This window comes from Sus scrofa, chromosome 2, assembly GCF_000003025.6.
Source record: "Sus scrofa isolate TJ Tabasco breed Duroc chromosome 2, Sscrofa11.1, whole genome shotgun sequence".
Classification (NCBI taxonomy): Eukaryota; Metazoa; Chordata; class Mammalia; order Artiodactyla; family Suidae; genus Sus; species Sus scrofa.
This window is the reverse complement of record NC_010444.4, coordinates 13,352,195-13,368,644: the sequence shown is the minus strand read 5'-3', so window position 1 is coordinate 13,368,644 and position 16,450 is coordinate 13,352,195. Positions and strand designations below refer to the sequence as shown.

The 16,450-nt window shown below is 49.1% G+C and overlaps 1 protein-coding gene across 1 annotated transcript; it reads right to left on the bottom strand.

Annotated features, from left to right (window-relative positions):
* On the bottom strand, positions 199–14,557 carry UBE2L6 (ubiquitin conjugating enzyme E2 L6). The gene is given in 4 exon segments (NM_001246215.1): positions 199–350; positions 2,317–2,503; positions 10,305–10,400; positions 14,531–14,557. Coding segments are annotated over 4 exon segments (462 nt in total).

Below are 16,450 nucleotides of genomic sequence, written 5' to 3'. Positions count from 1 at the left end.
TGTACCCCCCCCCATACACACACCTGCGCGTTCACACACGGACACACACGCACACACACACACTAATGACTAACAGCCTACAAGGGAAAACTTGGAAGAAGTGAGCAGGATCACAAAGGGGCTCTGGCTCCCCATCCGTGCGGTATGTCCGTCCATCACGCAGAGAGGATCTGGTGCAGAGACGGGTCACGGGCAGAGTTAGGAGGGCCGGTCCACTCCGAACTGGAGGGTGAACTCTTCGGCCTTCCTGTTGAACAGCTCCGGGTCCTGGGTCAGCTGGTCGGCGAGCTCCACCCGAAGGGGCTGCCCTGGCTCTGGTCTATTCACCAGCACGTTGAGGGCCTCCAGGACTGTGGAGAGAGGTCAGATCCCGACATCAGGACGGAAAGTAAAAATCCTGGGAAGAAGGTGGTGGTTCCCTCCCTCCCCCACCCCCGCCGCCAAAATGCCACGCTCACTCTGTGGGGGGGACCCCCACCCCACCCCCGCAGGAGGGTCCATGTCGCAGGATGGCTCTACAACCGCATCCAAGGCCCCTCACCATCTTCGCTGATGATGCCCAAAGCCCTTCCTGGTTACATCAGCAGTTTTCTAACTCTGATTCATCGTGTCACAGAAGCTTCTCATCACGGGGAGAAAAATGGAGTTTCTGAGTTCTATCCCTTTCAACAAGAACTACTCTGCTCTCCCGTTTTTGTTTTCCTTTTTGGTTTTTGTTTTGTCTTTTGAGGGCCATACCTATGGCATATGGAAGTTCCCGGCTATGGGTTGAACGGGAGCTACAGCTGCCAGCCTACGCCACAGCCATAGCAACACAGCATCTGAGCCATGTCTGCGAGCTACACCACAGCTCATGGCAACATGGGATCCTTAACCCACTGAGCAAGGCCAGGGATCGAACCCGCAACCTCATGGATCCTAGTCGAGTTCTTTAACCACTGAGCCATGAAGGGAGCTCCCATAGCAGCACTTTTTACAATAGGTAAGATGTGGAAGCAACCTAAATGTCCATCGACAGATCAAAGGATAAAGATGTGGTGTGTGTATACACACATACATACACACAACAGAATATTACTCAGCCGTAAAAAAGAACAAAATAATGTCATTTGCAGCAAAATGGCTGGACCTAGAGATGGTCATACTAAGTGAGTTAAGTCAGACAAAGACAAATATGATATCCCTTGTATGTGGAATCTAAAATATGATACAAATGAACTTGTTCACAAAACAGAAACAGATTCACGGACATAGAAAACAAACTTGTGGTTACTAAAGGGGAAAGGGGAAGAGAGGGATAAATCAGGAGATGGGATTAGCAGATACAAACTACTATAAAACTAACACACCACTGTAAATACATTATATTTCAATCTTTAAAAAAGTGAATTTTTTTTTGGCCATGCCCCAGGTACGGGGAAGTTCCTAGGCCCGGGACTGAACCTGCCCCACAGCAGCAACCGGAGCCACAGCAGTGACAATGCCAGATCCTTAACCCACGGAGCCACCAGTGAACGCCACTGAAAGTGAATTTTTAAAAAATGACATTTGTGGGGTTCTCTTCTGGTTCAGTAGGTTAAGAATCTGGTGTTTTCACTGCAGCAGTTTTGGCTGCTGCCGTGGCTCGGGTTTAGTCCTTGGCCTAGGAACTTCCATATGCTGCAAATGCAGCAAAAAAAAAAAAAAAAAAAAAAGCATGCAAAGCTCTCAGCACAGTGCCAAAAATGTTTAATTAAGTCATGTGTATTAGCATTATTAGGCCAATCCCCTCAGCTGTCATGTAGGGCACTGAACCCTGGAAATAACAGAGACTACACCAAGGTCCCTGGGTGGCCTTACTTATCCCAAGCCCTACCTGCTACAGCCCAGCTCCTTCCCTCAGCAACACTGCTCTGCGCACCTGCCCAGGTATGAGAACAGAGTCAGGAGCAGGTCAGCCAGCTCAGGATCTCAGAATGCATCCCTGCTTTCTGACAACAGGCTCAGCTGAGATGCACAAATTTTTTTTTTTTTTTTTTGTCTTTTTACAGCCGTGCCTACAACATATAGAGGTTCCCAGGCTAGGGATCTGATCAGAGCTACAGCTGCCAGTCTACGCCACAGCCACAGCCACACCGGATCCTTAACCCACTGAGCAAGGCCAGAGATCAAACCTGAGTCCTCCTGGATACTAGTTGGGTTCGTTAACCACTGAGCCACGATGGGAACGCCTAGACTCACAATTTTTATCTCCTCCCTTCTGGGCTATTCTAACTCAAAAGCGGTCCTCTGACCCCATCCAGCATGGGTCCCTTCCTCTGGCAGGGCCCAGCCCACCTTGGCAGGTCTTGGTGCAGGGCTTCCAGTTCTCGTTGCTGATGATGGGCAGACACACCTGGCCTTCGCTGTCCACGTTGGGGTGGTAGATCCTAGTTGTAAACGTCACCGTCGGGGGCTTGAATGGGTACTCCTCCGGGAAGCTGATGCGAAGGTTGAAGGCCCTGAGGTTGTAGGGCGGTTTCTCCTGGGCAAGAGAAGGGCCACTCTGAAAAGCTCATTTTCCTCCTAGGCCCTTGGTCTGGGTTCCCCCTCTCCCTGCCCCCCACCCTAGGGTCCCAGGCATCCTCTGCTCCACTCCGAGGAAGACCCATAAACAGGGACACCCATGGCACCTGTATTCACCTGGCAACTGAGCTGTGGATTCATGAAAGAGTGGAGTCCCAAAAGGACACGGGGCCTGGCAGTCCCAAGAGCTAGACCCAGGCTTTTGCGGTGCAACCAACAACCAGCTGCCTCTCATCAGTCCTCTGATAGGTCCCGTCCAGTTTTTCCGATCTTTTGTTGGCATGGTTAACGATCTGCGTGCCGTGCTATGGTAGTTCAGACGCGGTCGATCCGCGTTGCTGTGTCTGCGTAGCGTTACAGCTCGATTGACCTACTGAACTCATATGAGCAAAAAAACAACAACAAAAAAAAAAAAAAAAAAAAAAAAAAAAAAAAAAAAAAAAATAGTCAAGTTTGGTTAGATGAGCCCTAAAGACCATCTCAGCTTCTTTTTATTATATTGATAATTATACTAATTTTTATTATATATCATTTATATATATATCACTTATAAATTTATATCTACACTTTTCCAGATTTATTGAAATATAACTGCCATATATCACTAAGTTTAAGTTCCCGTTGTGGCTCAGTGGAAATGAAGCTGACTGGTATCCACGAGGATGCAGGTTTGATCCAGTGGTTAAAGGATCCAACATTGCTGTGAGCTGTGGTGTAGGTCTCAGACTCGGCACAGATCCTGTGTTGCTGTGGCTGTGTTGTAAGTTGGCAGCAGTAGCTCCAATTCGACCCCTAGCCTGGGAACTTCCATATGCCTCAGGTGTGGCCCTAAAAAGCCAAAATAACAATAATAATAAGGTGTACAGCATGATGGTTTGATTTAAATACATTGTGCTTCTTAGGGCCACACTCACAGCATATGGAGGTTCCCAGGCTAGGGGCTGAATTGGAGCTACAGCTGCTGGCCTATGCCACAGCCACAGAAATGCAAGATCCAGGCTGCGTCTGCAACCTACAACACAGCTCATGGCAACACCGGATCCCAGACTCACTGAGCAAGGCCAGGGATCGAACCTGCATCCTCATGGATACTAGTCAGATTTGTTTCCGCTGCACCACAATGAGAACTAAATATACTGTGAAATGACGACCACAGTAGGTTCAGCTGACATCCTCCTTCTCATATAGATAATAATAAAAAAAAAAAGAAAAAGAAAAAAGAAAAAATTTTTTCTCCTTGTGATGAGAGCACTTAGGATTTATTCTCAACAATTTTCCTGCCTATCACACTGTGGTGTTAGCTGTAGTCATGTTATACAATACATCCCAAGTCATTATCTACAACTGCAAGTTTGTACCTTTTGTCTGCCTTCATCCAATTTTCCCTTCCCCCACCCTCCACCTCTGGCAACCACAGGTCTGATCTCTTTTCCTATGAGTTTTGTTTTTAGGTTTCTCATATAAGTAAGATCACACAATATTTATCTTTCTCTGTCTGACTTATTTCACTTAGCATAATGCCTTTAAGTCCATTCATGTTGCTGCAAACAGTCAACTCAGCTTTAACATCTGAGAATTATGGAAGAGAAGGATGGACATTTTTCCTTTTTTTAATGCCTGCACCCGTGGCATATGGAAGTTCCTGGGCCAGGGGTCCAATCAGAGCTGCAGCTGCTGGCCTGCACCACAGCCAGAGCAATGCCAGATCCAAGCCCTATGTGCAGCTCGTGGCAAACCTGGATACTTAACCCACTGAGGGAGGCCAGGGATCGAACCTGCGTCCCCAAGGGTACTAGTCAAGCTCTTAACCCACTGAGCTACAATGGGAACACGGATAGACACTTTCTCTTAGGGAGCTCTTAGCAAGTACAGGAGAATGTCATTGCTGGGTGCTTGGAAAAGGAGAAAATAAGGAAATCAAAAGAAGTCAGGGGCTTAGGAAAGAAATTCTGCAGCCACTGTGGAAAACGATATGGCGGTTCCTCAAAAAATTAAACAGAATTACCATATGATCAAGCACTTCTACTTCGTAGTATCTATTCAGAAAAACTCAAAGCAGAGACTCGAACGGGTATTTGTACACCCAGGTTCATAGCTGGGTGGGTCACAGCAGCATAAGACTGAAACAACCCAAACATCCATCAACAGATGAATATATTAATCGCATGTGGCATATCCATGCAATGGAGTATTACTCCACCTTAAAAAGGTAGGACAGGAGTTCCCGTCGTGGCGCAGTGGTTAACAAATCCAACTAGGAACCATGAGGTTGCGGGTTCGATCCCTGACCTTGCCCAGTGGGTTAAGGATCCAGCATTGCCATGAGCTGGTGTGTAAGTCACAGACGCAGCTTGGATCTGGCATTGCTGTGGAGTAGGCTGGCACCTATAGCTCCAATTCAGCCCCTTGCCTGGGAATCTCCATATGCCATGGGTGCAACCCTTAAAAAAAAAAAAAAAAAAAAAAAAAAAAGCAAGGACATTCTGATAAATGCTGCAGCACAAATAAATTCTGAAGACCTTATGCTACGTGAAGAAAGCTAGACAAAAAAAAAAAAAAAAGAACAGGAGTTCATGTCATGGCTCAGTAGTTAACAAATCTGATTAGTAACCGTGAGGTTGCAGGTTTGATCCCTGGCCTTACTCAGTGGGTTAAGGATCCGGCATTGCCGTGAACTGTGGTGTAGGCCGCAGACACGGCTAGGATCCCGCGTTGCTGTGGCTCTGGTGTAGGCCGGCAGCTACAGCTCCGATTAGACCCCTAGCCTGGGAACCTCCATATGCCGCACCAGTGCGGCCCTAGAAAAGACAGAAAAACAAACAAACAAAAAAAAAAACAAAAACCCAAATATTGTATGATTCCATTTATTTAAGGTACCTAGAATAGTCAAATTCATTGACATAAAACAGAAAATTAGTTACCTAGTGCTGGAGGGAGGGAGGAATGGAGAGTTAGTGTTTAATGGACACAGGGTTCTGGTTCTGGAGATGGATGGTGCTGATGGTTGCACAACAATGTGCATGTACTTAGTGTCACTGAACCAAAAACATAAAAATAGTTTAGGTGGTAATACTGTTATGTCTATTTTACTGAGGTTAAAAAAAAAAAAAAAAAAGAGGGGCTCCCATTGTGGCTCAGCGGAAATGAATCCAACTAGTATCCATGAAGATGCAGGTTTGATCCCTGGCTTCCCTCAGTGAGTTAAGGATCTGGTGTTGCTGTGAGCTATAGTGTAGGTTGCAGACACGGCTCAGACCCCGAGTTGCTGTGGCTGTGGTGCAGACCAGCAGCTGTAGCTCCGATTTGACCCCTAGCCTGGGAACTTCCACATGCTGTGGGTGCAGCCCTAAAAAGCAAAAATAAATAAATAAAATAAATACCATTTCTGTATAAAAAAAAGAAAGAAAGAAATCAGAGCTGGTGTGACCAAGGATTGCCAGGTGCCAGCAGAAGACACACTAGACTTCTAGCAACCTGAAGATTTTCCTGGGCACCTACTCTGTGCCACCCTGTGCCAAGGGCTGGACACACATTAGCCCATGCTGCACAGTGTAGGGGTTATATAGACTTTGGAGCCACCCTGCTTAAGTGTGAATCTTGGCTCTGCACTTTCTTTTTCTCTTTTTTTTTGTCTTTTTGCTATTTCTTGGCCTCCCGGCATATGGAGTCCAGCAGGGTCGAATCGGCTGTACTGCCCCCAGCCAGCTGGTGGTGACCTTAGGCAAGTAACTTAACCTCCCTGGGTTTTTCTATAAGGAAAGAATAACAGACTTCTTCCTAGGGCTTCTGTGGGCATTAAATGAGTTAATTTATGTGAAGGGCTTAGAATAGGGTCTGGCACATGGCAAGCACTATGCATGTGCCAGCTATCAGGATAAGTACCATGAAAACTCATAAGTAGAAATTTCCCTGGTGGTAGAATGGGTTAAGGATCCAGCACTGTCACTGCTGTGGTGCAGATTTGATTCCTGGCCCAGGAACTTCTGCATGCCACAAGTATGGCAGAAAGAAAGAAAAAAGGAAAAGAGAGAGAGAGGAAGAAAGGAAGGAAGGAAAGAAAGAAAAAGAAAGAAAGAAAACCCATGAGTATTAGCATTATAAGCGAGCTAGTGCCTGTGGGGCTTCTAGGCACTCAAGTCTTTCTGTGTCCTGCATTTCTTGTTTTTAGGGAATAAATTCAGCCTCCGTGACCTTCCCTGAGTTCCAAAGGGCAACTGCTAATCAGGGAAGGGAGGAGATGCAGAGACCAGGGAGGAGCCATCAAGAGACAAAAGTGCAGCCTTGGGTCAGGGTCCCGGTTCCTCCTTAATGAATAAACATTAACAATGTATTTGAGCCTTTCTGAAGATCTAAAACCCCCAACAAACGGAAGAACTACTTGATGAAGCAGTCTTCATTCTGGGAAGGAGGAGGACCACCAGAACCAGGCCTGGGGGCCCCTAAATAGCAGCTTTGAAAGACAATGCAAGCTTGCCTCTACCCTGATCTTCTTCCGCAGCCCTGTTTTCCATTCCCCAAACTATAAAGCAACCTCCTGGGAGTTCCCATCGTGGTGCAGAGGAAATGAACCTGACTAGGAACCATGAGGTGGCGAGTTCGATCCCTGGCCTCACTCAGTGGATTAAGGATCTGGCATTGCTGTGGCTGTGGTGTAGGCCCGCAGCTGTAGCTCTGATTAGACCCCTAGCCTGGGGACCTCCATATGCGCGAGTGTGGCCCTAAAAAGCAACAAAACAAACAAACAAAAAAACCCACCTCCTAATCCCTTATAGAGGGGCACAGTCTTTAAGGCATTGGCCTGCTGTGGCCCCCTTTGCCTGGCAAAGCAATAAAGCTATTTTTTCCTCCTTCACCCAGAACTCTGTCTCCGAATTTCTACTCCGCAACAGCAGACAGAGGCCGAGTTTCGGCAACAGCATCTCCATTTTCAGACGCAGAAACTCAAGTCCAGTGTACATGTAAGCCACGTGCTGGGGGCCCCAGTAACTGCAGTGGGATGGGAACTCAGCACTGGCGACTCGACCTCTCCACAAATGAGCACCACTCTCCATGTCCAGGCTGGGGTAGGGGGGTGACCCCAGGACAGAGCACAGGGGCCTTCGGGCTGATTCCAAAAGCTCCAAATCCTTTAAGAACTTTTGTTATAGAGAAGAAAGGACAAAGACAGTCAGAATGACATACACATTTAAGTTCAGAGTCCAGGTTTTAAGAGAGTTCCTCTTCCTTAGCGGAAGGCAAAGAAGAAGCCTGAGTGGTCTTGGGTGTGTCTGAGATAAGAGCAAGGACAAATGCTGGGCAGATAAAGAAAATGTTTTAGTTTTCAAGTTCTGGATAATAATAAGGCCTGGGACCTGGGAAGTAGACATAAGATCAGGGTGAGGCCTTAGAAAAGGATGGGAGAGGAGTTCCCAGTGGCTCAGAGGGTTAAGGATCCAGTGTTGTCCCTGCTGTGGCATGGGTTCAATCCCTGGCCTGAGAACTTCTGCATACTGTGGGTGCAGCCAAAAAGAAAAAAAGAAAGGGAGTTCCCGTAGTGGCTTAGTGGTTAACGAATCCGACTAGAAACCATGAGGTTTCGGGTTCGGTCCCTGCCCTTGCTCAGTGGGTTAACGATCCGGCGTTGCCGTGAGCTGTGGTGTAGGTTGCAGACGCGGCTCGGATCCCGCTTGCTGTGGCTGTGGTGTAGGCCGGTGGCTACAGCTCCGATTCAACCCCTAGCCTGGGAATCTCCATATGCCACGGGATCGGCCCAAAGAAATAGCAACAACAACAACAAAAGACAAAAAAAAAAAAAAAGAAAGAAGAAAAATGGACAGGAGAGCGTCTGTGTGTCCTTCTGCCGGGGCTGCATGCTGGGCTGCCTGGGTCTCAACAGAGGAAGGAGATGGTGGAGCCACGGAGCAGAGACCCCTGGGCATGCATGCCAGCTCCATCTCGTGCAGCAGAACAGTTCTGGGACTCAGTTTCCTCATCTGTAACATCAGGAGGTTGGACCAGACAGAGGGCTTCACACCACACCTTAGGATCAGCTAAGAAAGTCCTACTTCCTCCCAAGTTCCAGGTTAAATAAAGAATTCTGCTCTTCTTCCAACCTAGCGCAGGTGGACTGTTTCAACCCAGCACCCCACAGGACAGGGGTTCCAGTGTCGGCCTGACTCAAGCTCTTGTCCATTGTTCTGGACCACAGTGAAGGAGAAGATGGCCCAGCCTAGGCCACTGCCTTGTCGGTAAGAAGTCCAAATCCTAAATAATCAAGTGACTTGTTCCCATTACATTCCAAAGAGCTAATACAAAGCTTAATTGTTTCCATTTTTACTTCTGAGTATCCAAAGGCAGATAGATGAATTTCTCAAAGAAAATATCTGTGGTCATTAATAATTAATGATAAAATAGACATCCTGCACTTTGATAGACCCTTTAGGATAATATGTACATATTTTTCGTCTTGTTAGGGCCATACCCACAGCATGTAGAAGTTCCCAGGCTAGGGGATGAATTAGAGCTACAGCTGCTGGCCTATACCACAGCAACAGCAACGCGGGATCCAAGCTTGTCTATGACCTACGCCACAGCTCACAGCAACACTGGATCCTCAACCCACCGAGCAAAGCCAGGGATCAAACCTTCGTTCTATGAATACTAACTGGATTCTTTACTGATGAGCTACGACGGAACTCCTAGAATAGTATTTCCAAAGCCAGATTCTATCAAGATGATCTCTACTGTAGAGAAAAATCAGGATAGTAGAGATGAATTATGTATTGGCATACATAAAAATGATTTTCTGAAATATGATTTTTACTTTTTATTTATTTAGTTTTTTATTTTGGCTGTGCTCAAGGCATGAGGAAGTTCTCAGGCCAAGGATCGAACCTCAGCCACAGCAGTGACAACAATGGATCCTTAACCCACTAAGCCACCAGGAAACTCCTAAAATACGAATTTTTTTTTTTTTTGACAGCACCTGCAGCATGTGGAAGTTTCTGGGCCAGGGACAAAACGCTCACCACAACAACCCCAAGCAGTGACAATGCTGGATCCTTAACCCACTGAACCACAAGAGAGCTCCTTGAGATACAATTTTTAAAAGGAAACCAAATACAATTTAAGTCTGAGGAATAAATTCTACCAACCATGGGAGAAAGGACATTTATCCCTACCCCCTGACAAAGGTCTAAGAGGGCTTTCTTTCTTTCTTTTTTTTTTTTTTTTTTTTTTGTCTTTTTGCCATTTCTTGGGCTGCTCCTGAGGCACGTGGAGGTTCCCAGGCTAGGGGTCGAATCAGAGCCATAGCCGCCGGCCTATGCCAGAGCCACAGCAGTGCAAGATCCAAGCCGCGTCTGCAACCTACACCACGGCTCACGGCAACGCTGGATCCTTTAACCCACTGAGCAAGGCCAGGGATCGAACCCGCAACCTCATGGTTCCTAGTCGGATTTGCTAACCACTGAGCCACGATGGGAACTCCTAAGAGGGCTTTCTTTCCTTTCTTCCTTTGGATGCCCTTTGTCTGCTGAAGCGTCCATCATGGGCTTGGTAGCTACTGAATTGGGGAAGGGAGTCTCCTATTCAGTACAAAAGCCTTTTAGCCTCTTCATCGGTCGGCCCTGACCTCAGAAGCTATCAGTCCAGAGAGAGACCCCCCCTACCAATGATCCCAGCCGGTGGAAAAGAGGATTCTAACGCAGAGACAGTTCTTGCCCCAACCCTCCCTGGCCTATGTGGCCCCAGCCAGAGGCCACGGTCCCCTGGATACTCACAGGCAGGAGGAGCGCGTGCCACACCAACACGTTGGCATCATCGCTGAACAGCTTCCCGAGGTACCTGGGAAGCTCCTTCTGAAGATCCTCCAGCTCCTGAAGGAGGACAGCACGTGGGCAGTTGGCCTAGTCTCCCCTGCTTCGCACCCTCACCCCACCCAAGCTGCCCCAAGTCCCAAACAGGACACCCCAGGGGACAGAAGCTGACAAGGTCAGAGCCCCCATTGACCGAGCTTGATATGTGTCGGGCACAGTGCTTGATGCTTTCAATGAATCCCTTGATTTTTAGCCTCACCAGCTCTTTGGCTACCAGAAGGGAGGGCAGATGCATATCACTGCTTCCAGAAAAGACAACTCAGGAGTAAACTCTCTTAGCAGCCGTCTCTTCGGAAACCAAGCTCCTTAACGTCTGTCATCTTATCCTCCTCCTGGAGAGTCACAAGGTCCTCCCTCCCTTTCATGGCACCCACTGAGCATCCAACATGACAATGTGCCTTTATGGTGCTCTGGGCAGAGCGGGCAGCAAAGACACCACCCTGTCCCAGTCAAATTCCTCCAGACCAGGCCTGGGGAGGGACAATGACTCCGGCAGAGCAGAGCAGGGGAGAATTTTACACCTGGGCAGAAAAGCAAAGAGACAAGCATTGACTTCCCTTCCCAGATACGCTGCCCGGTCACCCAGACATCACTGAGTTCTCCCAACAGCCCCCTCCTCAACAGCATCCTCTGTCGACATCTGACTAAGTCAGGCCCCAGCCCCTGAGAACTTCATCACAGTAACGGAAGAACACAATGTGATTATGTGAATGATGTGGGGATAGATAATGGAGAAGGAGAGGAGAGAGGAGCAGGAGAGCACTGTGAGTGGGGCCATGTGGCATAAATAGGAGTTCCCGTGCAGAGAAGGGCCGAGGCAGAGGGCCCAGTTAGAGCAGATGTACACAGCCTGTCTCATGCAGCCGTCACAGTTATTACAGGAAAAGGGTCACAGTCAAGTACATGGGGAACACCAGGCTAAAGAGATTTCTTTCATGCAGGACTTCCCAAAGCCTTTATAGCATGCTACTGTGTATTGCGATTCTCTGAGATGTGAATGCAAGCATGCAGTACTTCTCAAATGTATTAGACCAAGGAACCCCAGTCTCCATCCTGGGGTCCATCCCGTGGGACAAGAGACCTTTTTTTTTTTTTTTATGTTTTTTAGGGCTACACCCATGGCATACGAGGTTCCCAGGCTAGGGTCTAATCAGAGCTGTAGCCGCCAGCCTATGCCACAGCCACAGCAATGCCAGACCTGAGCAGTGTCTGTGACCTACACCACAGCTCACGGCAACGTTGGATCCTTAACCCACTGAGCGAGGCCAGGGATCAAACTAAACCTCATGGTTCCTAGTCAGATTTGTTAACCACTGAGCCACAACAGGAACTCCTCGCCAACAGACTTTAAAAATATATTTTCTTGGAGTTCCCATCGTGGCTCAGTGGTAACACACCTGATAGTACCCATGAGGATGCCGGTTCGATCCCTGGCTTGCTCAGCAGGTTAAGGATCCAGCATTGCTGTGAGCTGTGGTGTAGGTCACAGACACGGCTGGGATCCCGCATTTCTATGGCTGTGGTGTAGGCTGGCAGCTACAGCTCCAATTCCACCCCTGGCTTGGGAATTTCCATATGCTGCTGGTGCAGCCCTAAAAAGACACAAATATTTATATTTTTCTTTATAAAAAATGTTTAAAATTGAAGTGTAGTTGCTGTATGATATAAGTTACACTGTAAGATGCACAATTTTTAAAGGTTACACCCCATTTATAGTTATAACATATTGGCTATATTCCCTGTGTTGTATAATATCTCCTTGTAGCTTATTTTATACCTAAGAGTTTGTATCTCTTACTCCTCTATCCCTATGTTGCCCGCCCCCCCCCTTTCCTCTCCCCTCTGCAATAGACCTCAGGGAAAAAAAAAAAAAACTCAACAACAACAAATAAAAAGGTCACATTTTTCTGGACCACCAAACAGGTGGAAAACAGTGGTTCTCAACTAGGGGATTCCTTTACCCCCCACCCCCCACCCCAGAGGTCTGACAATGTCTAGAACCATTTTTGGCTGTCACAAACGGAGAAATGGGGACTTGCTGCTGTGGCGCAGTGGGTTAAGAATCCAACTGCAGGAGTTCCTGTCATAGCTCAGCAGAAACGAGTCTGACTAGCATCCACGAGGACGCAGCTTCAGTCCCTGGCCTCCCTCAGTGGGTTAAGGATCCGGCATTGCCACGAGCTGTGGTGTAGCCCGCTGATGCAGCTCGGATCTGGCATGGCTGTGGCTGTGGTGTAGGCTAGGGGCTACAGCTCCGATGTGACCCTTAGCCTGGGAACCTCCATGTGCTGTGAGTGCAGCCCTTAGACCAAAAAAAAAAAAATTATCCAGCCCCAAATGTGAGTACTGACAAGGCTGCAAAATTCTGACGTAAACAAAGGCAGAGAGAAAGGTCCCCCAAGCCAGTTCGTTCACAGTGGGGGAGGGGTCTTCTCACATGTGCACCATCTAAACTTCTCTGCCCCTCCCCAACATACAAACACCCCCTTATCCCTGTTTCTTATCTTTCAGTCCATACGCCAACTCTGTTCACGCCAACAAACTGCATTTTGCACCTTCTGCTTGGAATCTATGACCCTTTCTTCATCTTCTATCCCAAACTAGAAGCATCTCTACTACAAGTCCTAGTTCCAGTATCACTTGTGACTCCTGAGCAAGAATGAACCCCCAGGTTAAACAGAGAAGCTCTGAAATGGTCAGTTTCCCAGCTTCACTAGAACTGGAAGCCCTTGGACTTGATCTGTTTTATATGAGTTCTGTTCAGACTTTCCCAAAGCCTGGGAATGTTGAAACCCAAGCTAGGACACACGCCTCTGTCCTGAGGTCTGTTAGGAAATCATCTGACTCAGAAGAATAGAAAACGAAAGTAGAAGAACCAGTGAAGGAACCTGTGGGTTGGAGCTCCACCAACCAGGGCTCCAGTCCAAGGTCCCTCCCTCGATCTCTATGGGGTGACCCAGGAGAGCCAAGTTATTCTCTCCAAGCCTCAGCTTCCTTATCTGGAAAATGGGGATATATGACTTAGCTCACAGGGATGCTGTGGGAATGAGCTGGAATAACTAATGTAAGCTGCCTGGCACTCATTTAACAGTGCCAGTGCAATAAATACTGGCTCCTCATTCTTTCCCATTTGGCTGGAAAGACCCTCTGGCCCATTTTGCTGCCAATCTCCAGATTTCAGTCCCTCTGTGCTGAGCCTGCTTTGAATGCCCTATCTGAGATCTTCTCAGAGGCTCAATCACCCACCTCAAGCCTGCCCCCTGCTCTGTACATAGGAGGGGAATTTCCAGGAGACTCAAAGCTTGAGGGGGTATCAGACCCACCTCACCAGAACTGCTCTAACCTTCTCAAACTGTCTCCAATCCCAGCCACAACCTGGGTTTTTCCCACTCATGGGGGAAACTGTCCCCTCTCCATCCTTCCAGAGGTCACTTCAAATGGCATCCCTGGTTGGAATGAAAGCTCAGTGAGGGCAGGATTTTGGTTCATCTCTGCCTCCAAAACAGGAGCCAGCACAGAGGAGGTTCAATAACATTTGCAGAACAAATAAACACACCGTCACCTACCCCAGGACATCGCCCTAGCATCTTTTCTTTCCCAGAACAGTCTGAGAACTTTGCTCCTGCCTCCTATTCAGCATCTCATACTTCTCGGGACTCTAACGTAGGTACCAAATTATAGGGCAGGCCATGGGCTACGCCAGGACAAGAACCTTGTCCTGGTTATCTCTGCTCAAAACGCACCCGCCACCACCTCCAGCTGAGGGCCTGTCTCCAAGAAGAAGCCAACGAAGCCTCCCCGCACCTGAGACGCACGCAATTGTTATCACAAGTTTCTGGGAGAAGAAATGAAACTGAAACCAATGGGGGGGGGGGCTCATTCCCATCCCCAGCACAGCTCAGGGAGCCAGCGACACCCCCGCTCGATATGCCCTCACCCCCCCAAACTCCAGCTCTGGCCCCTCTCGAAGATCCCTCTTCCTCTGGGGTGGGAGCGGAGATGGCAGGGATTCAGCCATCCCTGGTACCCAGACAAACAAACGCGCTCGCACTGCTAAGGGAGGGATGCAGGGAAGAGGGACTAGCAAGGCGAGGGGAGCCTTGAGAAAGGGTCATTCTACACGCGGTTACCTTTGCCACCCGCTTGCTCGCCGTCATCTCGGGACCAGTGTGGGCTCTGTCGGACTCCAGCGAGACTGTGCACCGGCCGGCGGACTCGGCGCTCCCCGCCCCGGGGACCCCACCTCCGGGAGCCCCGCCCACGCTCCTCTCCACCCGCGGGGACTCCGGGCTGGGCGGCCCTGCTTCCCACCGCCTCGGCAGAGCCTAGGAGGCCACGGAGGGGAGGACCCGCCCCGTCCCCGGCGCGGTGGGCTCGGATCCCCGGAACTCTAGCTCTTTTGTCGGCAGACAAGGCGGGCCTGGGAGCGCGCGGCGTTCCGGTTCCCGGCATACCACTGGGGGGCGCCGTGCACCCGGCCGCGAGTGCTCCCGGGCCGGGGTCCGCCCATCCGGGTTCTAATTTCAGCTCCTCCGCCGGAGGCCAAGCCGGGGTCTCCATCAGCTCCGTTAGCCCAGTCGCCGCAGCCGCCCCGAACACACACTCGCCCTAAGAAAATACAGGATGCGTGCTATGCAAACGCAGCTCCGCGACAGGTTGCTCGGGGGCCTCCACCGTCTGACCGCCGCCCTAAGCCTCTCGCGAATTCCAGGAGCCCCCCTGTGCAAACCACTTCCCCAAACCACTCTGGGCCCAATGCTCCATCTCTAAAAATTGGTGGGAGACGGCGTGGACTATAGCCTTTTCAAGGACCCCTCCCCTGGAGGCTTGTGTTCCTTTGTGCTGCCCAGCATTCGGCGGCGGAACTGCAAAGATGTTCCTCCCAAGTGACCGCTTGGTGAAAAGCACCGCAAGGGGGCGCTGTTGGACCCATTCACTTGCTTTAGGGCTTTGGTAGGTTTAATGTTTAAGTGCCTGCTCTGTGGAGGTTTGGGAGACAGTTGGGTAGTGGGGACCCCAAGATGGACTTCAGAGGCTTCCATTATTTTACCATCAGTCCACTACAAATTGCGGGCCTACTGTGTGCCCCAGTACACAACCAAGAGTCTCCACCCCTCTGTGTAAGGGCAGAAACACTTTCCCCTGGAGGAAGCTGAGGCCGCCTAGGAATAGCAGCCCCTGAGCCCTAGCAGCATCTGGAGAAGAATCTCTGGTAATAAGGAGACTCTGGGGAAACTGAACCCATCTTCCCCATCCCTTTCAATCCAGACGAAGGAAATCAGAAAATATTTTGTGCAGGTATTTTGAGTTTTGAGCACAGTTTAGGAAGTTTGTTTTGTTTTTGTTTTTTTGCTTTTTTAGAGCCGCACCCACGGCATATGAGGTCGAAGCTATCAAATGGACTACAGGGCGTGGGGGGTCGTGGGTAGTGGGGGACGTCGCTAGGCCAGGGGGTTCGACCCGCCGCCGTGGAAGGACCGCGGCGGAGCGTGGGGGCAGAGCGGCTCGGATCCGCGTTGCTGGGCTGCGTAGGCGTGGCTACAGCTCCGATTCACCCTAGCCTGGAACTCATATGCCGAAAAAAAAAAAAAAAAAAAAAAAAAAAAAAAAAAAAAAAAAAAAAAAAAAAAAAAACCTACAGTTGCTGGCCTAAGCCACACCCACAGCCACACCAGATCCAAGCCGTGTATGCAACCTGCACCACAGCTCTCGGCAACACCACATCCTTAACCCACTGAGCAAGGCCAGGATCAAACCTGTGTCGTCATGGATACTGGTCAGATTTGTTTCTGCTGAGCCAGGAGGGGAACTCCATCTCCTTCAGGTTTTAAGCTAAGCGCCTTGGAACCAAACTATTTCTCCTCTCAGATGTGGGATGTATTTGCAGAAAGATTAATTCTGTTTAATTCAATTCAATGAGCTTTAATGGGCATCTTCTATATGCCAGAAATGAATAGAACACTATCCACAATCCCATAAGGTAGGGAGAAAAAAAAAAAGGTAGATAGAGATGAAGGAACGGAGGCATTTGAACCCACCTCTAGTCATTC